Below are 23737 nucleotides of genomic sequence, written 5' to 3'. Positions count from 1 at the left end.
TTGAATATCTTCCTAAAGCATCTCTTTTGTGAGAGGGAACAAAATTGCATCCTCCCTTTCCTCTATTTTTTTTTCTCCATCCCTTTCCCTTCTCTTGTCCATCAACTCAAACAAATTTAAAAATCAATCTGGGAAAAATAACTGAATGGAGACCCAAAGGCTTATGAAAGATACGGAGATGCCAAGCTCAAATGGCAACAGAAGCATTTCATTTGTAGTTTCCTAGGCCATTTGGGATAACACAGAAAATCATTACAAAGACAATCAAACAAGGTCTTTGGCAGCAGACCCTGCTTTTATGCAGAGGTGCCAACATGGAAACATGGTGTGTCATCTTAGACGTTCACGGGCCATAAAACAAGCCATGGGAATGCCAACAGCTTCTCTGAGCAGGAGAACCCTGGAGTCCAAACAACTGTTTGTTGATTTCCCATGAGTCTCCCAGGAGACAGAGGAAAAAAAAAGTCGATTCAGCATAACTTCAATTTGGAAATTTACTAGAATTTGTTTGTCATACTGTGCATTATATTAAATGTGATGTTCCGTACTCAACTGCCATATCTGACTTTTTCTTTGACTACAGAACTAGTAGTGTCTACTAGAATCAGGGCAGGATATAAAGTCAGAAAATGAAAGTTTAAGTTTTCCTCTGGCGTATATTAGGAAGCTATAAGTCCATGTGCAAGCCACTAAACATTCTGCCTTTGTTTTCTCACAAGAAAACTATATAAACTAAATACATATACATTTATTGCAAGAATTATATGTTAGAGGTAGGAAAACTAATGAGAAATGGCCCCATATTTGAGAAGCTCACAGATACATGGGGATAATAACCCAACCTACCTTGTAAGGCTGTGGTGAGAACTGAAAAAGTTGAGGAAGAACTTTATAGACTATATGACATTTACAGTGAGCAAGTATTGCGTCCATAGAATGAAAATCGGAATTGAGCATGCGTCTAACCTATGATAGGAAAAAACTCTCCTACTAGACTTTTCAAATGAAATGTATTATTTTCTTCCTGTTTGCCTCCTCCTTGCTGCAGACATATTTATATTAAAGGAGAAAGAAAAAAGAAATATTTCCTTGAGTTTTGTTTGCATATGTATCTGTGTGTGTGTGTAAACACACAACTATATATAAAATACAAATTTTGAAGGCTCTATAAATGAACCAAGGTTCCAAACAAACATGGTATAATAATGTTTGAAAACATAATAAAAAGTGGTTCTAGCACTTGAGTAGTATGCTTGGTCTTTGAGGCTGCCACTCTGTTTTCCACAAAACAGGGTTAGCCTCATTCCGTATCACGAAGAGCCACAGCTAGGGGAATTCAAACAATATGCTATATACACATTTGCATAAATGTGCATGACAATTAATGGACAATTAACAATTTTGCTGCATATTACTATCTGTAAGGTAGGAAGACATTGCTTTTTCTCTTTAGCTCTTCTCAAGAACTTACAATTATAGATCCATGTTGTATAAACAGGTGTTTATATAACAAACCCTCCCAACTGTAAGATACTTCAGGTTATCAAGCTCTCCTTTAGCCATTTTCTGAAAGAGTCTCACATCCCTGTAGAGGAGAACATGGTATTTCAGGGCAGGAATGGGCAGAAATTATTACGCCTAGTATACAGATGGGTAAATATAAGGCTCTAAGAAAAAATGTGCCCAAGTCACACATTGCCAAATGGTGAGTAGAGAAGAGTCCTGGCTGCTAGCCCAAGAGTCTTTTTCTTTCATTCTGTGGTACCGTCCCAGGAATAAGATAGTGGTGTACATTAGGTTAGAATCAAGAAATAGGTGAAGTGGTAAGAGAAATGTGATAGAGCAGGGAATAAGAGATGTAGTAAAGGGAGCCCCCCCACCCCCACCCCAGCTATCATCAAATCTACTCCATCATGTCTAAGAGTCAGCACATCTGGACATACTTAAGGAAATCTGTAAGTCCATATCAAAGTGCAAGAAAGCACAACAAGCGAAGTGGCCAAGAGACGTTCTGCCAGGTGCTTCTTCTAGTTTTGCCATCACAAATTACCTAAGGCACATAGTGGCCCTGACTCCAGAGGCAGGTTGATCCTTTGTGACCTAAAGAGCTTTCTATCTCTCTCTCCCATTCCCCCAAATCAGTCAAACGTACAACAAGAAGTTATGGAATCATTGCTTGAACCATTAATGTCCAAATCAGGAAAATAAAGCTATATTTAAAAGCTTTGCATTTTCCCTGGACCCTCAGTTACAGTAAATGACTTCTTTCAAATCCTGTTAGAATTCTCTTTTCCCTTTTCCTTTGTGGTCTTTATTTTGATCATTTTATTAATTTGTTTATTATAAGCCACCTAAACTATTTTTAAGGAAGGTAGATAAGATACCACAGATGAACGAAGAAGGTACATGAATTTTGGAGTCAACCGAAACATCTGGGTTTACCTTCTAGAACTGACACAAATTCATTGACTTTGATGTTATGCAAGTCTCTTGAGTCTCATTTTCTCAATCTGTAGAACAGGCATTATACTCATTCTAGAAGAGTTGCTATGAAGATTAAATTAGATTATATAAGAGCCCTGGATTGTCCTATAATTTGTAGGTGCTCAAGAAACATTAGTTATCTTTCCTATCACCACCCACTCTCCAGCCTCAAATGTTTAATACTCTAGCATTTGGTCAAGGGGATGAAAGGTATCAGTTTAAGAATTCACAGGTAGAAGTGGCAAGGATTCTTATTTGAGCAAATCCAGAAATTGGGGTGAGCAGGTAAATGGGAATGAGTCTAAAGAGGTCAGAAATTCTGAATGCTTTTCATTTAATGTAGAAGTGAGTATTAAAGTTACAAAGAGAAGGTCAGGATAGTCTGTTTAATATTACGTTTGCAATGTTTGACTTAAAAAGAGTATTAATTTTCTATGCTGTTGAATAGTGAGCAAGGCTGAATAAATGTGTGGCCAATTTAAAGGCCTTAAAGAACAACCATTTTTCCTCTTTTTTTCCTTTACTAATATAATGTCACAGTCCTTGAGTAGATAATCCCAAAGATTGATGGTGAATCTGAACAGATGAAAAAGTGTTCAAGAACAACAGTATTTGTGCCATTATGATTTTCTTACCTCCCCCACCCACAACAAAACAAAACAAAAACACACAAATGAAAAAACATAGATCTTTTCAGAAAAATAGCAAGGTGTAAGCCTCAGGTTGTTTTTTTCTAGAGGCATACAAGATTTTTCTAGGAATCCAATACAACAGAGATACGGAAGGCATGTTTAATGTATCTGTAGCTTTGAGGAGAAATCCTGGTAAAGTCAAGTCCCAGTTCTTAATTCTAAAACCTTAGGCTTCTGTCTGCATTGCTAAAAATAAATTTCAGAATCTCAGACCTATAAGTAACCTTTATATCATCCAGGATTAGAAAGCCAGCTTCCTGATTTCAAGTCTAGTGACTATCTAGATGGTAGAAAGTCAAAATTCTTGAGAAGACACAAATTCAATGTCATCGTCTCCACCTTCCTAGAGATATCTAGAATTCCACCAAAGGATTCCTGCTTTTGCCTTATATCTTCTATTGCTAATTACAAAGTAACTATTTAATATAATTTGATGATATCTGAGGTAAATCTATTTCATCACACCATATCTGGAGTACAGACTCTGAGAGGGGAAAAGGGTATTGAGGGGTAGAGCAAAATACCGCTGGTATAAGGAAGGTCAAAAAAAGGAAAGACATTGAACATCAGAAAAGGATTGTTTCTTCTCTAAATTTTGCCCAATACTACCCTGCCTGTAACTTTTCTCTCTAGGTGGGTAATCTTGCTTCTAAATACAAAGGGCAGCATTTAATTTCTAGATAGATCAAGTGTAATTGTAAAATATTTTCCATTAGTTCAAACGTGTGCATTTATATAAAAGTCACTATAAACACATCAAAAACTTACATAAAAAGAGGGTGAAAAAAAAACTGAAGAAAAAGCAAATGTTAAAAAAACTAAACACACTCATTACCCCTTTTATGGGATTTGCCAATCAAAATTATTAGATTAATTGGAAACATTTCGTAAATGTAACAAGGTCATAAGATTTTACTAATATACTTTTCTCTCAAACATAAAGCTTTTTTTGTAGTATTTTAAGCTACTAAATTAATTATATTTATTTAGAACAACTGCTTTTGAAGCTTTTGAAAGCACTTAATGATCAGAATATATTGTTATTTCTTTCAAAAGAAGCATTAGACAATAGCTTCGACTAAGATTTCTGGATGAATATTTGTAATGCCTACATTACAGAAGTCAAATTATTTAATAACTTTGGATTTGATTTAAATTCCTTTTGGTAAATTGAGCAAGTTAAAATGGAATTCAAGACATCTTCAGAGATGTGAACAATTAATACTACAGTGCCTGGTCCCTCATGATGAAATTAAAAACAGTGGTAAAGTATATTTTCAAGTTAGTGTAAGCATTGTGATTTATTTTTAGGATTGATGATCTTGATACAGTGTATCTTAAATAAAATACCAAATACTGACACAGTGTAAACAGAACCAGAGTAACTGTTCTATTATTCCTATTGTTTAGACTTCCACAGGATACTTCAAACACTTAAATAAAAATAGTCTAGTATTTAAGAAATTTTAAAAAAGTGAGAGAGACAGAAAAGAAAAAAAACACTGCAAGATAAACCAAGATGCAAAAGTTTATTGAAAATTAAAATCACACATCCATAAAGCAACAGCCTCAATAACAAGAAATCATTTTTGTGGTGACACAGAATCAAGAGCTGAGGGGAGATGAGGGAGAAAGGAGATTCCTAAAGTCTTTATACTATTATTTTAAAATACGTTTTTAAAATGGAAAGAAATACATTCTCTAAATACGTTGAGCCAGAAAAAAGAGTCATCTAATTTTTCTATCTTTAATTTTTTGGCCAAGAGTGTTGATTTTAACAAGTGTCTGCTTGGACATCGCATAAAACTTAAGTCGCTTGAAAAAGGAGTTTGAGCAGGGTCAGCAAAATGGCTAGTTCATAGAACAGAGGGACAGGAGCTCCAATCAAACACAGATTTGGTGGGAGGGCTTTGAACTCCATTTTAGGCATTGAAAAATGATACACAACTGACTGGAACAATATTGCTAGGGGTGGTTTTACACTCCTATTAAATTAACAAAATAGGTTTACCTGCCTTGGTGTCTAAACAACAGTGTGGGGGGTAAATCTCCAGGGTTTCCATGAGCAAAGACTGTCACAGGTGCTGACAGATGGTGGCAGCGGTGGGATCTGACACAGCATTAATGAACTTTCTACCTACACATGAGAGGATGCTACTAATAATGCAAGTTCTCAAAAAGAATGAAACAGCATCCCCCACATTGGCTACTTACAGTAATTATCACTTCTCTGCCCAGCAGTACACTTGACACCTTAGTTTACCATTTGCAATATATTACTGCATGACCAGCATTGAAAGGGCCTGACTGAGTCTCTCAGTCACCTACAGTTTATTTATGCAAAGACAATAACAACTTTTTTTCTCCTTTTCTTAAAAAGACATCTTAAGTTTGAGACCTGCTCAAAAGCTTCTTTATGAGTTTAAGAAACACAACAGAAGGTAACAGAAAGTGGTTCTAATAAACATCTTAATGCCCCTCTTCCCGACATGAGTCCCTTCCTCCCAAGAAACAACACAAAAGCTCACAAACACAGGGGTTCCTGACTGATCAACTCTAGATCTAAAGATATAGAATTTGCAGAAAATGTCCTTTCTTGTAAAGTTTTGAGTCCCTTCAAAAGATTTTCTCACTAGTGGTTGTGTGCCTTTGAGCAGCTGGGTCTCTGAGCCAAAGTGTCTTTAAGTCCTGCTTACAAGGGCTAGATATGCACACATACACAAATTCATACATACACACACACACACATGCACGCACACACACACGCACGCACACACACACACACACACACACACACACACAGAAATACAATCAACACACACACTGAAAATACAGAGAAAGGGCTTCTACGGGTACACTGATGGGTTTGGGGGGTTGGAATGTCTAAAGAAGACGTCAGATTGTTTCGGAGTTTCTCTCCGGGGCTCCACAAGCTCACTCCTGAAGCAGGCAGAAAGGAGACTGCAGAGAGGAACCAGAGAAAACAAAAGATGAAGGCTTAGGACTTCATATATTCAAATCAACTGAATACAGACACACATCCTCCTACCTTCATGATCATAGTATAGATAGACTGGAGTACCCATAACGCTATGTTTGCTCCTTCCTCTTTATCCTCTTTTAAAACTACTCAGAGATGACATCTCAAGATTTTTATGAAGAAGGAATGAGACGTGGTGGTAATGAATCAGAAGGAGCCAAATCACCTGTGGAAATGTAAAACAAATGCATTTTCCCTGGATCCCTTCTGAGGCCAGGCGGGGGCCCAGGCATGCACATTTTTAACACACTCCACAAGTGATTCAGTTGAGAACTGAGACGAGGTAGGTCAAAGTGTTTAGCACAGTGCTTGGCATACTAGATTTGATTAATTGAGAAAAGGGAATGCAGAGACAAGAATTAATCTTTTGAAAAATGTCATCTGCCCAATTAAGATACCTTATTACTGTTTCTGTCTAGCTAACAATGAACTAAGAAGAAATATGATCTTATCAGTCTGGGGGCTGCATCACTGTGCATTTGTAAAGGACTATTAATGAGCATTTTGTATGTGACTAGATTGAGATAGATAAATATCTTAATCCTTCAGTCACAAACTTGGCCTACAAATGCACATATCAAACACATGAAAGCAACTTTTGCATAATTAAGAAATCAATTATGCCATAAAAATGCCAGGAACAGATCTCTTTATTTTGCTAAATGTTGTGCAACCCCCTAAACTGTTTGGAAATTGTTTCCCAACTGGCTTTTGAATCACACTTGGTTACTCCTCGCAAAGGAACAAAGCCACTTTTACTTGGTTAGGGGTGGGATTCAGTAAATCATATCACCAGCAAGAACTGAAATCATCTTAAAGAATATTCCACAACACAAATTAGTAGGGAAATAATTTACTGTCAACTAAAAACCTGTAGCTTTGACTTCTTGCTTGTATATTACATTTGGGGCTACTTGTGGAGCAAGGACTGACTGAGACAACGTGTAGAAATCATGCTTCAGTTATGAAAAGAGTGCCTGGACCATAGGGGTTCAAACTTTGACCTAGAACTGAGATCAATTCTGCAATAAGATGTGGAAACTTAGAAAAATGATCTAATCTATAAAACTTAATCTGATGTTTTTCCTCATCACCAATACAGAGCTAATAAATCTCTGCCCTGACAGCTTCCTAAATAGCTGTGAAGTTAAAAAAGTAACACTGTGTGAAGCTTGGGCAGTTCTATGACCTATACGGTAGAACCACATGAAATTGCCAATGTTCTTTTTTTAATCTATGAAACTGGCAATTTCAAAGAAATATTCTGGAAATGTGGAGGCTCTCTATTTCAAGCTTAGAAATACAATATTAATCACATCTAGTATTGAGATAAAGATGTGTCCTCTGCTCTCCTACATTGATGATCCTAAAAATATTCTCTTCTCCACCCTCAGATATGTGAATCTGAGGAAAAATTATCAACATTATTGAAGAAAAGCAGAGACAAATCAGCTTAAAGAGATAGGACTTTTCACTAAAACCACAAGGATAAATACCAACTGACTGATACAGAGATAGAAAAATGGGAGTAAATGCTTGCTTTAGTCTTATTATTACAACTTTCTTAACTAATGAAGTAGATCAGAACATTGCAAAAAGCTGTGTCTTCCAAATGTGATTCTCATCTTAGCTTTATCATGAACTGGCCATGAAATCACAGGCATAGTTCACCGGGACTCCGTTTCCCGAGCTGTGCTATGAAAAAATTAGAACTATGGTCTTGAAGATCCTGGTTTGCTCCAATATTCTCTGACCTGTAATACTAACGAGCCACAATCATCAAGTGATCATAAAGGAAAAGAAAACACTAAGGGCTCCTCAGTGGGTCATATATTTGTATTAAAATTAAAAATGAATCCATTCTGCAGAAACCCAAAAATAACTTTCCACAGGAAATCAAGAGTTAAACTAAGTAAAATTTTAACAGTGATGTTGACCTGAGATCAGGATGGAAACCCAGGAGGATAAACTTCAGAACAAAAAAGAAAAAGAAAAAGAAAGAAAGAAAGAAAAGGAAATAGTATTTGCCTAAAGCACACAAAACAAAAGATTGCTAAAAAGGTCTCAAGTGGCTTCTGCGAAGCTGTCTTAAGAGTTAATGTCCCCTGAAAATATGAAGACAAGGCATCTAGTTCAAAAATGGGTTCAACTTGTCCTCCCACCAGATTCTGGCCTCTATAAACATAGCCCCCATGTTTATTTCAATGTGAGCAAGTCACTTAAAACCAAATTTATTTATAAGTGGTAAAAAGCCTATTTATACCTGTAACCATTTGATTCACAAAAACTCGGTGTAAAATGTATCCTTCATAAAGCCTATGATCATGAAGGTAATTGGGAAGAAGTTTTTGAAAAAGGAAAACCATGCACAAAGGAAAAGCAAGCAGAGAGAACACACGTAGTGAGAATCTAATAGAAACAATTAAATTGAAAATATTTGATTGCCACTTTGTAGAAAGAATTCCCTTCCCAGTAATTTTCCCTCTACTATAGAGAAAAACACAAAATTGATTCCTTACCAGCATAAACTTGGTACTATGTTTTTGGAAAGGAAATCACAGGCTATTGTAGGCATTTCCAAGCTGATTTATTCTTTTCAACTGATTGCCAGGGAATTAGATTTCCATTTTTCTTTGTCTAGTCATTCATGCTCTTTCTTGGAGATTTGCATGAAAATAAAAGAGCTGAAAAAAACTCAGCTGAAGAATACAGCAACTGGAGAATTTATATAGATGCATGTCGATCATTGGAGAGCCATGTATACATAATGTAACAAAGGCATAATTAGACCAAATGTCTATATTTTGCAAAGATTTCATTTTGCAGTCTGTTAGATTTCCATGCACAAGTTATCACATCTGAAGTTAGCTCTTATAGACTGTGAGATAATGACTCAAAAACATGCAATGACACTTGCAAATGGACACCCCAGGTAATTATGAGGCTATTAATTCCTCACTATTTATCTGTGGCCACACATGCAAAAAAGTAACCATATGTCTCTAAAATCTTTTAGGCTTTTTCAAATAACACAATTTTAGGATGTATTTTCTTCTTTGATGAAATAAATTGTTTTATGAAATAAGAATTATAAAGTAAGTTCCCTGTAGGTCAATGCCAGCCAGTCAGACAATAAGCATTGGATAGTTCATCACATGGGAACACCAGGCAGTGTATTCTCATGGATGCCATGTAAACAAACAAAAATAGCATGTGCCCCATCATCCTGGCTTATAAAGTCTCTAAAACTATGACATGAAGCTAGTCCCCTTATTGTATGATCTACAGAAGCTGTTTAAAATTGTCCTAATTTACTGGATGCTGAGAATAAATTTCCAGACTTTAGGATTCCAAAGGTGTCCTGGTTAGGAATTCACCACTAAATCATAAACTGTGGGAAAGCAGGGACCCCATCTTTCTCATCCCTATCCTTAATGCTTTCACATAACAGATCTTCACCGATACTTTGTTACATAAATCAACTCTGTCTTAGTTGATGATGGGGTTGCATCATTGACCATATTTTGTGTCTAGATGGGCGTGCCTAACTTTCTCAGACCAAAGAGATCTCTGTTAAAGACTGCTGTTTTGTTAGATACTGAAATATTACCTTAAAAATCACTTTTAAGATTTCAAAAAACTTTTTAATACTTCTCCATTTCAGAATATACATATTAGCTTCCAGATATTCTTAATAAAAAAATCTGAGCCTCAAGAAGCAAGAAAGGAACAGCCACTCATTTATTTAGAACAAGGATTGAAAATTACAGTGAATGAGCCAAATCTGGCCTATAGGTAAAGAATAATGTTAACATTTTTAAAAGGTGGGAAAATTCAAAGGAAGAAGAATATTTCATGATGTGAAAACTATATAAAATTTGAGTTTCAGTGTCTATAAAACAAAGCTTTACTATAATAGCCACTCTCATCTGTTTACTTATCTGTGGTGCTTCTGGGCTACAGGGGCAGAACTGGGTAGCTGCAAGAGACCACATGGACCAAAGCCTATGATATTCACTATTGGTGCTTTACCAGTAGTAAAAAAAAAAAAAAAAGAAAGAAAGAAAGAAAAAATTGCCAACCTCTGAGCTAGATGGTCAGACTTTTTAAACCACACTATTTAATAGGTATCAGTTTGGCCTGACAATATTTTTCCTGTTAACTGGGAAAAAGACAGGAAAGAGGATCACAGAGCAAGTAGTTCAGCAGGATCAGCTACCGTGTCATTCCTCTGAGGTCATTCTGGCTGAGCCAAACATTTCCAGAGTGAACTGGAAGCAATTTGGGAGAATTTCTAAATAGTACAACATCCATATCTTAGGGAAGGCACTTATCCCCTCTGGGTCTGTAAATTATGTTGCAGGTCTGTTTCTTTGATCTCTGTTGGATGATTTTAGAACTAAGTTGTACGTTGGAGTATATTAACGTAAATTTCTACCTGATCTCCTGAAGAATCCACAGGATTGGCAATGGGAATTATGTCGGCAACTCTGAGTTCTAATTCTCCTTTGGGAATCTCTGTGTCGCCAAGGAACCTCCTGATTAACCTTTCCACTCAGCCTTATTAAAACGCTAACCTATGATTTGCAAACCTTTCATGCTGAAAGTAAACGGTGAGATCCCTTCCAGGCAAAAAGGGTCTTAAATCCTCAAGGGGCCAAAATACTATAAAGAAAGAACACATTTCTTTTCTATCCCTCTTCCGCCCACCCCACACCCTGTAGTCAACAGGTGCTCAGAGGACACCTCCTGACTGTCGGAGATGCAGTCCAACCACCTCAACTGCATCTATGTTGATTAAAAAAAGAATAATAAGCCCTCTTTGTTATAATTTCCATAGTTCTCTCTCTATAGTAGCTAACAATATATCCATTAAAAAAAATACTTATTATAAAAATCAATCTTTGCCTTAGGCAAGATGGTTTTGGCTTCATTTCTTTTTGCCGGAAAAATAAAGTGAAATATTTGAATTACTCAAATGGGCCCCAAAAGTATACATTTTAAATATATCCTCAAAGATTCTGGCAATACGTCCACCAGTACAGACACAGTATCTTGAGTAACCAAATACGTGATTATTTTTAAGCACAGAAAGTATAAACAGCATCCTGACTCCACAACTTCTCTTCCTTTCCATAAGAGCTATTCTATTCTGGTTGGCCATAAAATAATCCACGTCACCAAAGATCCAAGCGTCAAAGTAAAAATTAATATATAAATAGACTGTATGTATGTGCGGTTCCAAAATCTGGCCCAATTTATGCAAAAATGTATTCCTGGAAGACAACCTAGAACAGGAATGCTAAAACATGGCGATATAATGCTACTTTGCCCTTCTGCATTTTCCCAATGATCATGCATGAGGTCTCATGCACGATCCTTCTCAACACGGCACTCAAGGAAGTAATTGATGGTAAAATCTATGTGCTACCCCTACCCTATAACAGTTTTCCCAAAAGTGGATTGTGTGCATACCAGGAGAGGTACAAAATAATCCATTATGATGAGGGAAGTTACATGTTTTTAAATATACACATTATTACTAGAATAGAATATGTATTCAAAAGTTTTATATTGGTAGATGTGTATGGATGAGGTAGAGGGAAGAAAACTACCTCCGTTACTGAGAGACTCTTGTCATTCAGCTGCGATAGTTTGGATTCAATTTCAGAATGCAAGCGGGATTTCTCAGAGGGAAGGTTGTGATAAGGAACACAGGTTATTGAAACTGAAAAAAGGTGTCCCGCACCAGCTCTTGGGAACCTGTGATGTTCAGCTGTCTCACAGCCTCTCATTCTCCATCACCCACCAATCACCCTACTGCGGACGGTCACTCGTACAAACACCTCCTAAAATGACACATTCGGCCCACTCACTGTTTCTGAAGTAAATGCTGGTGCTGCTGCTGCTGCTGCTGCCTGTATGTTTCAATCGTGTGCTGAGGAAGGTACTGCATGAGCTCCAGGGACTCTTTGATCTTCAACAGCATTTCGTATGTCTCACGGCCCCTCACCTAGGCGAACGAGCAGAAGGAGAGAGAAGCAAAAATGATGAACTGAAGAAGTATAAGGATGGTCAACCCTTATTTTTCGTGGATTCTACATTGACGAATTTGCGTACGTGCTAACACTGATGTGGAACATGAAACAACACTCGTGGCACTGGACGGCCCTTCGCAGACATGCACAGAGTGATGGCACCCACGCGTGCTCCCCGCTGAGTTTGAACAAGGCAGTGCTCTGCCTTCTCGTTTCCGTGCTCGGGCTGTGAACAAGTGTGCTTTTCATGGTCTGTTCAGTGCCGCCTTTTTCACGTTTTCTGTTGGTGAATTTGCTGTTTAAAAGGGTGCTGGAGTGTAGTGCGGAAGTGCTGTCTTGTGTTCAGAGCGTAAGAAGGCTGCGATGGGCCTTATGGAGACTAGGATAGATAAGCTTCATTGGGGCATGAGTTATAGTGCTATCTGCTGTGAGTTCAATGTTAATGAGTAAACAGTATACATTAAGTAAGGTGTCTTTAAACAGAAACACACCTAAAACAGGTTATGTATTAACTAGTTGCTTAAAATGCTGTGACCAGAGACTCACAGAAATCCTGTATTTCCCCGAGGAGCAATGGGTCAGTATTCACCAGCACAGCGTGCACTGTGATTTTATAAAGCATAACTCTCACAAGTAACAAAAATCACCTGTAACTACCTCTGGAAGGACATGAGCTTTCAGCTGGGGTAAAAAGGTATTTCTCTCTTAAAGAGTGTCTATTAAAAGCTTTAAAAAGTGTGAGCAGGGCCAGGACTAGAGTGAGGCCAGCGGGGCACGTCGGGTATGGGCAGGGCCCTGAGAGTGATTGTCTGCTTAAATTTTGCACCCTAGGTACTTCACTCTCTCACCCCAGTCCCCTCCCTGGGTATGATGGGCAGAATTTGTCAGAATTCAGAAATGGAAAGATTTTTTCTATCTGTTGTTGGGTTAACTCCTACTCATTCCAGCTCTGGGATCACCTTCTCTGAGAAGCTTTTCCTAAACCTCACTCTCTTAGGATGAGTCTTCTGTCTGTCCTATGTGCTCCCACAGTGCCATGCCTCGCTCTACTGAAACAAATATTTTATTACATTATGCCTATCCATCACCTCACTAGAATACAACCTCTTTGAAGGTAAGAATTGTGTCATACTGATCCCTGAATGCTTGGGGTCTACCATATTTACCATTCAACAAATACCAACCAAATTCATGTTATACTGAGTGTTTTTGTTGTTGTTATTGTTGTTTGTTTGTTTGTTTGTTTGTTTTTCACACACTTTGGTTTGGCTAATTCTTCACTAAACATAAGATGTAACTGATTACAGGGTACCTCTTTCACTACTACAAACTAAAATTTTATTAAAAGACAGCTTTTCAAGTGGTTCCTATTTCAGGAACTGAAAACATATTGGTTTTTTGTTTGTTTGTTTGTTTGTTTTTGTTTTTTGAAGATAGTTAACCCTTGAACAACATGGGTTTGACCTGTGTGGATCCACTTACACATATTTTTTTTCAATAAATACACAGTCGGCCCTCCATATCCCTGGGTTTCATATCCACAGATTCAACCAACCTTGGATGGAAAACAGTATTTTTGATCTGTGGCTGGGACTCCGTAAGTGTGGAGGGCTGCCTCTCTGCCATTTTATAGGACTTGAGCATCCGCTGATTTTGGTATTTGAGTTGGAGGGGAGGCACGACTGTATTTAATATATCAGGATAATGTTTAAAGTTCACAGGTCAGATTCCATATGTAGCCTGAGAAACAAGACACTGTCTGATTGTTCTAACAGTAAGCAGTCTATTTCCCTGATGGTCGGGCCCAAAGGAGGTAGGTAAGGAGTTATGGCACACCTAAACCTGTTGAGTTGCTTTAGCTTCAATCCCAGGGTGGCAGCTCCCAGTCAAATCTGGCTGTTTGTCTGTCTCATGCCAGTTTAGATGGCATCAAGGGCTATACTGGTTACCAAAGCTTTGATGTCACTCTAGGTGGCAAAGACCTAAGGTAATACAAACTCAACAAACTGCAACCATAGTCTAACCAAGGGCACCTTAGGGACTTGAGAGGGCTAATGTTCCTTGTAGGAATGAACACCGGTCTTACACAATGATTAGAGTGAGTCTTCTGGCCATTTACATATTATTGAGGGTTCTGCCTTGCTTGGCTTTCTTTATATCACTTCCCTCCACGAAAAAATCGAAATCAATTCTCTATGATTATTGTTTGATCAACTTTGTGAAATCCTTCTGACAAAGTTTTAGTTCTAAACTGGTTTGGTCATGTTGTCGAGGATAACCTTACCATTTGTAAATAATGAAATACAAGTTAATTTTAAATATTTGGGCAAGAAAGAATTGTATTAGGAGAGTAGCGTTGACTGGGTGAGTAGTAAGTAGAGGACCCTACACTATTAATATATTTTAAAACTATGGAGGAAATGGATAAATTCCTGATTTTTCAAAAAAAAAAAAAAAAATGTATATATTTTCTCTCTTTTTATCTCACTAGCCCTTATCATCCCTTTCTCGTTGTCACAGATAGTCAGAATATGACCATAGAGTAGAAACTGATTCAAAGAAGGTGAAAATGAAACAATCATGAATATTCAAGGGAAACTCACTGGTAAGTATAAGAGTTCATCATCTGGGGATCTTCGTTTCTTGATGGATGTCATCTGGATGCCATGTGTGTTCTGACGAAAAGCTGGTGAAGAAAAAATGCAAGTTTCATCCTGGGAACATTTCTGAAGCAATAATACATTTACTAAACAGACAATAACACTAGCAACACCTGTGAGATTAGAGTTTCTTATTCTAAGCATCTATTTAATTGGTGATGACTGCTTTTACATTAAGTGCAAATCTAACAATAATGAGGCAGAAGGAGTGAAAGGAAGAAAGGATGCTGGGAAATGGCCTTTGGCTTCAGTTGTGCTGCAGGAATCCCTGTGTCTTACTGGCCTGTGTCTGTGAACAGCTGTTAAGGAAAGGAAGATAAATTGGTTTTGTGTTTTATTTTTCAGGTCATTTATCTTCCAAGGTGGTAAATGCATATTGTAGAGGTTGTCTTGCTAATGTATTCAGCCTTGTGTGTTCATGCATACCATGTTAATACATATATCGCATAACTTCTGACAAGCAGTCTCACTTTCTAGTATGTCAGTTTTCTCTTCAGTAAAATGTGTGAATTAAGCTCATAAATCTCTGTGATTTCCAGGATCCTGGGAACTACATCCAGGATCCAGGGTACAGAGATGATGCTTCCACCAAATTTCAGATAATTCATTCTCACCGAAATTCATTAATTTGTAGGTAACTGAGGTGCTGAGGAAAGATTATCCGAACTGTGTCACCAGGCTGACTCAAGAGCAAAGTTAGGGTGGAAATATAATTATTTATATTAGATTATTATATTTAACATTAAATTGAATACTTTATATCCTATGTATATATAAATAATATATATCATTTATATCAGGGGTGTCCAAACTGCGGCCCGCGGGCCAACTGTGGCCCGCAATCCGTTTTTTATTGGCCCGCAGCAAATTCCAAAAATATATTTAGTTTACTTAAATAAACCAGGTGAAGCAATACGTACTTCACCTCAAGTGAGTGGCCCGGCTGTTTGTGTATTTTACCGCATATGGCCCTTGGTGAAAAACAATGAAAAAAGTTTGGACACCCCTGATTTATATCATATATCTAAATCATACACACACACACACACACACACACACACACACACACACACACACACACACTTGATATTTTGAGAAATAATCAGCGAGATAAAGAGCCTAATAATAAGGGCAAATCATACTGAACAGTTAGAAGTTGATGGTGACTAGTTGTCATAACATTCTGTGGTTCTCTATAAAATGCAATATAATTTCTGTTTCTTCTGGACACTAGTAATAAAACTAAAACAGTTTTTCATGAAATAAATCACAGTATGGCATGCTTTAAAATATTTGTTTTGGTGATGTCAGGTTTATGCAAGACACTGTCTCGAATCAAATCTCACAAGTTAGAAGCACATGTGGATCAGTGGTTTTCACACTTTGTTGGCTGGAGGGCTAGGCCTCTGTGCCATGTGCCTCACGAGTGGTTACGAGTAGACCCTGGAGCCACAGTCCCTTCAACGAGAGCAGCTCTGCTTTCATCTAGTTTGCCTTGTGGCTTCCTTGAAATATTTCATTTTTGAAAAACTTTTACTGCTTAACAAAGCAAATGTGAAAACAACTGACCCAAATCATTAGCCTCACTATAGATAACTGAGGCCCCAAGAAGGTTATACATGCCAAGATTCAATGAAACCCAGATCTATATATTCTCTAGATTGTGCTTTATGAAACATGTCCTTAAATCTCACTGTTCCCACAGATTCATGAGGTAAGCAGATGTATTTTTGGCCCTCGTGCTCAATAACAGAAAGATAAACTAATACCAATAGGCTAAGATACTGGTCCTCAAACTAGTTAGCATTAAAGTCACCTGGAGGGCTTGCTAAACACAGATTGCTGGGCCTCACACCCAGTTTCTGATTCAGCAAGTACTAACTTAGTACCCAAGATAGTCTTGGAACTAAGAATTTGCATTTTTATCCAGTTTCCAGATAATACTGATGCTGCTGGTCAGGAGTTACATTTTGAGAATTGTTGGACTAAGAAATCCTCACAATGATTATTTGCTTTTGTCAGGCTGTACTGCACACCTGGAGTCCATCTGAATACCTCCATCAATGCCATAGCTGTTCCCACTGGCTCTGGGGCCTCAAGTCATACTTGCCCTAGAGTCCTTAGAACTCTCCCTAGCCCCCTACCTAAAGAAGACTTAACCCTACCCCACTAGGCCACTACAGCTACTTACGGCGCTTCGTACCATCACCATTCTTTGTGCTGTCCGAGACTTGCTGCTTTCTTATGCTGTCTTCATCTGCTTTCCTGTCTCTCCCTGGGCAAGCACAGATCCGGGCCTCAAAGCAGCGGCGGCCCAGGACTTGCCCACTAGGAATTAGAGAAGAGTGGAGGAAAGGGTCAACTTCAAGGAGTTTTAAAAGTCCCCTGAAGTTCTTCCATTTCCATTTCAACCGCGGGCCATCACCAGTTCACCACCACCACCACCAGCTCAGTCATAGCTGCTTTGAGGATGGACCCAAAAGCACTTGGCAGAACACAAAAGTGCTTACATGTCACAAGCAAAATTAGTAAACAACATTCCATTTGTTCTGCAAAGAACCTCCAAGCCATTAGCTTAACAGCTGTATTTAGCTACATATTTTGAAGGAAACTTGAGTTAAGCCAGTGGATGTCTCCGGATAAAATCCCCTTAGGCAGCCCAGACTTACTCAAAGAAACTGTTAAATGCCTTGGGGGCCAGATGAAAACAAACACTGTCTAATCAGAAAGTATTCCTGTTAAATGTCAAGAATTCAGGTATGAAGTGACTTGCCTTCCCTGGTTTTTTTCCCTTTGTTTACCCACCTTGTTTTGTCTCCACTTTCTTAGATCTTTTATGTAAGTGTTTGCAGCAAGGATTTAAAACACAAAAGACAAAATCAAGGGTAGCTCTCTGCTGTACATGCAAAGGTAATGATAAAGCAAACACAATTTCATTTTGCCCTCGGCCCATGGTTTTTGCAGAATGACAATTCTGCATATGCCACTTACTCTCTGGTTTCCAGAGTAACAATGATTAAAATTGGACGGCGGTTCATCCCTCCAACACAACTGCTGTTACACATGAAATTGTACAAGACTGTTGTGAATTCTGTGCCAACCTGAACATGGGAGAAAAAGAGTCTATGTTAACAATCATTTGATCTAATAGTCTTTCTTCTCAGTTCTTCCTTCTATTTAAACAACTCCGCTTCTGATTCAGTGATGTGATTTTTTTTTTCTTTCTATGAGGTGAAGCTCTAACACCCATTGCAGATTCTTCTTTGCCTCGCCTCTTGGGAAGCTTAAAGCTAATGTTTGCAACATTGAGCTAGGCTTTAAAAAGTAGTCATCTTTGACCCTATTCATTTGTAAGCTGATAGGTATCACCCAAACCAAAGTTCATCACATATGTGAATATCACGGTAAAGGGAGAGCTGAAAACATTACCCAAAATAACAGTGATGCTCCAGGGATATTGTCCCCATGTGGATAAAACAGTATAATATAAATTTGAAGGTACACTTTCATAAATAGTACTCTGGAACTTAAAAGGTCCTCAGCACTAAATCTAGTCACAAAGCGCTCATTTATGGAAGAGGCAACTCAAATTCAAAGAGGAAGAGTCACAGCTAAAGGTTAGCACAGCAAACCAAGACTCTGGTCTTACTACGCTAGTGTTCTGCTTTTCTAATCTGACACATGTTCACTCAGACTTCAGCTAAGAGATCCATGTCAGGGTCTCCCGTTTGTGGGCTAGTGGAAGAATACTGGCATCCAGAACTGGGGCACATTCGCTACCAGTTCAATTGCCATTTAAATTGTCTGGATGAGATAAGGTCATGCATTAAACTGATTGCAAGTCCAATTATTACCAGCCTTTAAGATAGGAACATGGGCACAGAGCCATGTTACCAAGTTAAGTTAGTACAAATTTAGGAGTTTTTAAGAGGCTAGAGGAGCAGTCTATGGAGAAGAGGAAGAGAAGAGATATAGAAAAGTTACATATTTGAGGACAATGACTAAGACAGAAATAGATGCTTGAAACACCCGGTGTCACCAAAACTAATCCTCTCCCAACTCAGCCCAGCCCTTATCTTTTACCTGGGGTGGCTCATAAGGTACGAGCACACTCTGTCTTCCTGTGATGGGGTCTTCTACATATTGGGCATGGCTGTTCCCTTCTACTCGAATCAAATGGCTAGGAGGGGCAATCTGTCCTGCAGAACAAAGAAAGGCAAAATAGTTAGTTCTTTACCCTCAAAGAACAAAACAAACAAACAAAAGAGAGAGAGAGAGAGAAAGAAAGAAACAAACAAACAACATAGACAAAAGGTTGATGGCATAAGGAATAGTTTGTTTAATAGAGGATATATACATCCTTAAAAATAGGAACAGATCCTGTTGCCAGATATCTAATACATGAAGGTGTCACAAACTTTACAGCAACAGAAAGGACTGGAATATTCATATATATATTTAAGGGAACAATCCTATATTTCTGGTGCTTAAGTTTAATGATTCAAGCTTTTAGAGAACTCTATGAATACATCTCTGATGGTATCCATAGAGGGGATTTTGTTAGCTTATAGAAAATGAAAGGAAAAGAAACAAGTTAACAATACTACTACTACTACTACTACTACTACTACTACTACTACTACTACTACTAAAATCAACCTGAGACATGCTGTCCAAAAATTGAGCAGCAAAAATAAGAGGTAACAGATGACAAGGACATAACTTAGCCTAGTCTTTTCTCCATCACAAGGTCTCCATCTTTAGACCTTTTTCTTTGATCATAAAGACGATAAACTTACTGGTTGTGTCATGCTAAAAGAGGTTGGAGGATAAGAAAAGGGAAGCCAGTTTTATAAAGAGTATAGGCATAGTTTCACAAAATTGTGACACTGGACAGCGTTCCAAAAGAAAGATGCTGATCCAAGAATGGGAAACCACAAACGTGTTCTTAACCACGATTCAAGAATGGGAAACCATAACAGTGATGACCAAATGCTACCTTGTTTTCCTTACACCTTCTCATTAGAAGAAAGAAAAAGAAAGGTAAGGAAGCAGTAGGGAGTAGAGAAGCAAGTCCAGGTTATCTAATAATGACTAAGATTAAATTAAATAGTTCAATCATTGGGACAGCCACAAATTTATTGATCATTATTCTCACTCTGCCAGCCAAAGAGGCAGACAAACTACCATCAGATTGCAGAGGTTGGTACCAAGTAAGTGGGCTCCCAACAAAAATCTGCACAGGATCTCTATTGTCAAGAAGCTGAGTTGAACACCACAGAATCCTCTTCTCCTTACCCTCATTGAATTCACGACTCAGCTCGTGGTTGGGGCACCGTTTCACCACCTCGGTGACATGCTCAGCTTTCTTGTAGACAGGCATGGCACGGATGACAGCGCCCTGAGGAGGTGGGGTCATCACCTTGATCTGGATGGGGCATGTCTTGGCAATTTGGCAATATAGTTTCTTCAGTTCAGTGGAATACTGCTTACAGATGGGCCAATGGTGGAGAGAGGGAAAGAACCAATAGGAGATATTGTTACACGTCAAATCAGAGCAAGGAAATAATCTCTCCCTCTTCCAGCCTTTAGAGCGGCATGTTTACCATTGACTACTATATACATGATATCTAGCAATCTTATTAGAGTGAATTCTATTTGTTAATCAAGCTACTAATAATATTTTTCTACTTTAAATAAAATGCAATGTTTACAAAAGGTTTCACATATATCAAAACACATATATAGCATTATTTCCTGTTATTTTCTCTTTAGGATGAAGAAATTGGATCTCAGAGGGGTTTAAATGATTAGTACCATGAGCAGCTTCATAGAATACCAGAAACTTAATGGAAAAAACAATATTCACATGAATTGAGCGATAGTAAACAGATTCGAATTAATCCTGCTCTTACAATGTTCTAGAGAGACTCATAGGAATTAGGGTTTATGGATACTTTTTTCTTTCCTTTCTTCCCTTCCTTCCTTCCTTCCTTCCTTCCTTCCTTCCTTCCTTCCTTCCTTCCTTCCTTCCTTTTTAAGATGGAATGTCTGGCAGAGAGTGAGACAGTTTTATCCAAGGTCAACCAGCTAGACAACAACAAAGCAATACTTCCCCAAACTGCCAAACTTATCTTCTAATGTCATAGCCTAAGAGAATGTGAGATCTGGAAGCAGCTATTTGGTCCCATGCTCTCATGAGAAAAAGGACTGGCCTAATGTACACAGCAAATTATGGCAGCAAAAGGTTCAAGATGGAGATATTTTCACTCACAAGTGAGTGAAACTTTCTCCTTCCCACACTTCCTTCTGCAGGGAGAGGACATTCAATGGTTGGTTGGTCAGTTGTATAATTGGCAAAATAGTATGGAGAAAGCATGAGATGTAGGTCCAAATAGAAAAAAGAAAACCAAAGTGCTACCCCGTGTTGCTTTCCCTTCCCACCTCTGAACCAGTATAGAAAAATCTTCCTTCTAATCCTTATACTATATTAAACCTTAGCACGCTTGTTCTCTGGGTCAGTGTCCCATCACTTCATTCCTACTCATTCTGATGCTGGAGTGAAATCACCCAGACACTAGAATCACCAGCCAAGAATGGGTACCTAGTAACACTTACCCAAACAAAGGTAAACACACACACACAGGTTTCAATCATAAGTTGGCAGCAACATCCTTCCAGGGGAAAGACATGAGGAACAGGCAACAGAGTGGCAAAGAGAATTATTATTGATATGTTCCAACCCAACTCTGACTAAAAGCAAATATCCTACCAAAACGTACATTTAAAAATAAAAGCTTGATCTTTTCCTTTTGAAATATAATATGGATTTAAATAATCTTTCTTTGTATCCCAAGCATTTCAGCATATGAAGTTTTCAGTTAAAAATTTCTCAATACTGAATTATATTGGGTAATCTGCTCTCCATGCCCACAGGTCAAGGATTAAATGCAGCAAAAGGGTTTTTGATAGCTTGAAAAACTAGAAGTATGCCAAGAAAATCAACCACAAAAATATAATTCTATTTTGGAAGCATTGATTAAAAGAAATACTGATGGATATTCTTGCTCTAGTGTTTTTCACCAATGACTTTAAAAACAAAAGACATCGTCTTAGGATGTATTAAGAACTCACTTTTGTTGAGAACTTCAAGAAAATAAGATGTATTTTCAGTTACGAGCGGTATACTCTAACCATGAGTTTCATAAGATGAACCTTAGGAAAGATGACTGAAAAATAAGTCTGTCAGCTAACACCTGAAGGCAAATAAAGCATCTATCCAAGTATGTAAAGATTGCAAGAAAAAAAAAGAATGATAAGTGTTCAGAGGAAGGACAGTTAAAAGAAACATTCCATTTTAATAACTGATATACTATAAATCAAACGTGACAGACTAAAATATAAAAGTACTAAGAATAAATGTAGGCATCATCAGGTGTTAATCCTTGCTCATTCTCAGGAATGGGAGAATGGAATCTAAAATGAGCTTAAATAATGATAAATAATAATAGTTTCACCATTTTCTGTGTTCTGTTGTAATAAATTTAATCCTCATATAACCCTAAGAGGAAGGTATCGTAGGTATAAAATCTCTTATCTGAAACCCCTGGGGCTAGTTGTTTCAGAATCCAGAACTATTTAGATTTTAGAAAGGGAGTAAAGTTCATATCGTATATATTATAAGCAGCTCCAAGAGGATTTAGGGCAGTGTCCCATAACCAAACCTGAACATTTCTGCAAAATTCAAGAATATTCATATCATCTGGGAAATGACTATAAAGCTTCAAATTCAAGCTGGATTTCACCACCAAATAAGTTTGGCACAAACTTATGAAATTAAAACAAACCAACCCAACTTTTGGTTCTCAGAGCCCTTTGAATTTCAGGATTGCAAAAAACAGATAATGGATCGCTATTTTACCTATTTTATAGAAAAGAAAATTAAGGCATAGAAAGGACTTGCCTGAGGTCACAGAGAAGAGCTAGTTAACAACTAGTATATAAGTCCGGCCTTGGTCCTGTAACATCTCTCTAGTTCATGGCTCAGGGGTGCAATTTTTTTTTTCATATTTTCCTAATTCCCAACAACATGGCTATTTTTTGAATCAACTTAAAAGGTATACAATCATGCCTGACATTAAAATGAAGGTCAAAACAGTCTACTTAATATCAATAATTCCTCTGTATTTATTTCTCAGTATAATAATGTTTGCTCATTTAATGGCAGGGAGAGGCAGCATATGATAGAACTGAAAAAAAACCTAGACTTGGAAGAAGCCACCCTGGACCCTAGTACCAACTGTCTGTCAGGACTTCTATTACGCTGGGGAATTCATGAATAAGGTCCTGCTCTTTCATGTGGGTTATTAAAGCCCTTTGTGTTCTGTCCCCATCTTTTTCATTCCTTCCCCTCCCACACCAAACACACATATACTTCTCACCCCATGTTCTACCTATACAACCTCTTAATGCCTCAAACATACAATATACTCATATCCATCACCCACAATTCAAGCATGCTATTCCCTGTCTGGAACATTCATGTTTTTCCTTTATTCTCCACACCATGCCAGGCCAATTTAGCTATCAGTCCTCAGCTAGGATTGATGTAGTACTATAGACCATATTTTCCAATTTTAGTGATGAGGGTTTCATACTGACTAAATCTAAATAGCTGACCAGAGTCAAGACACACTGTGATTATTGCTTCTGGTTAAACTACTGAGCCTGCCATTCAGTTACTAGAGAGACAGAAGAAGTGGTATGGCATGGTCAGTGCTTTACAAAGCCAAGCTTCTGCAACTGGAAAAAACAAAAAGAAAG

General features: G+C 37.9%; 1 protein-coding gene across 7 annotated transcripts in view; it reads right to left on the bottom strand.

The window, feature by feature from the left end:
• The window catches only part of TP63 (tumor protein p63), a 218005-nt gene that overhangs the window by 10413 nt on the left and 183855 nt on the right, over window positions 1-23737 (bottom strand). For 4 of the 7 annotated variants that reach the window (XM_019743157.3, XM_088793832.1, XM_019743154.3 and 1 more), the window contains 6 exons: window positions 20213-20399; window positions 18998-19113; window positions 17906-18015; window positions 17106-17242; window positions 14858-14940; window positions 12093-12229 (listed from right to left, as the gene is read on the bottom strand). In XM_019743157.3, coding sequence (XP_019598716.1) covers window positions 12093-12229; window positions 14858-14940; window positions 17106-17242; window positions 17906-18015; window positions 18998-19113; window positions 20213-20399 — 770 coding nt within the window. Of the gene's footprint in view, window positions 1-4690; window positions 6138-12092; window positions 12230-14857; window positions 14941-17105; window positions 17243-17905; window positions 18016-18997; window positions 19114-20212; window positions 20400-23737 lie in introns of those variants that run through there. The other 3 variants (XM_074329390.2, XM_019743159.3, XM_019743156.3) reach the window with 2 other exon arrangements.

The sequence above is a fragment of the Rhinolophus sinicus genome, chromosome 17 (genome assembly GCF_057876585.1).
Source record: "Rhinolophus sinicus isolate RSI-liver-muscle chromosome 17, RSI-T2T, whole genome shotgun sequence".
NCBI classification, from domain to species: Eukaryota; Metazoa; Chordata; class Mammalia; order Chiroptera; family Rhinolophidae; genus Rhinolophus; species Rhinolophus sinicus.
This window is presented reverse-complemented; position numbering and strand designations above follow the sequence as displayed.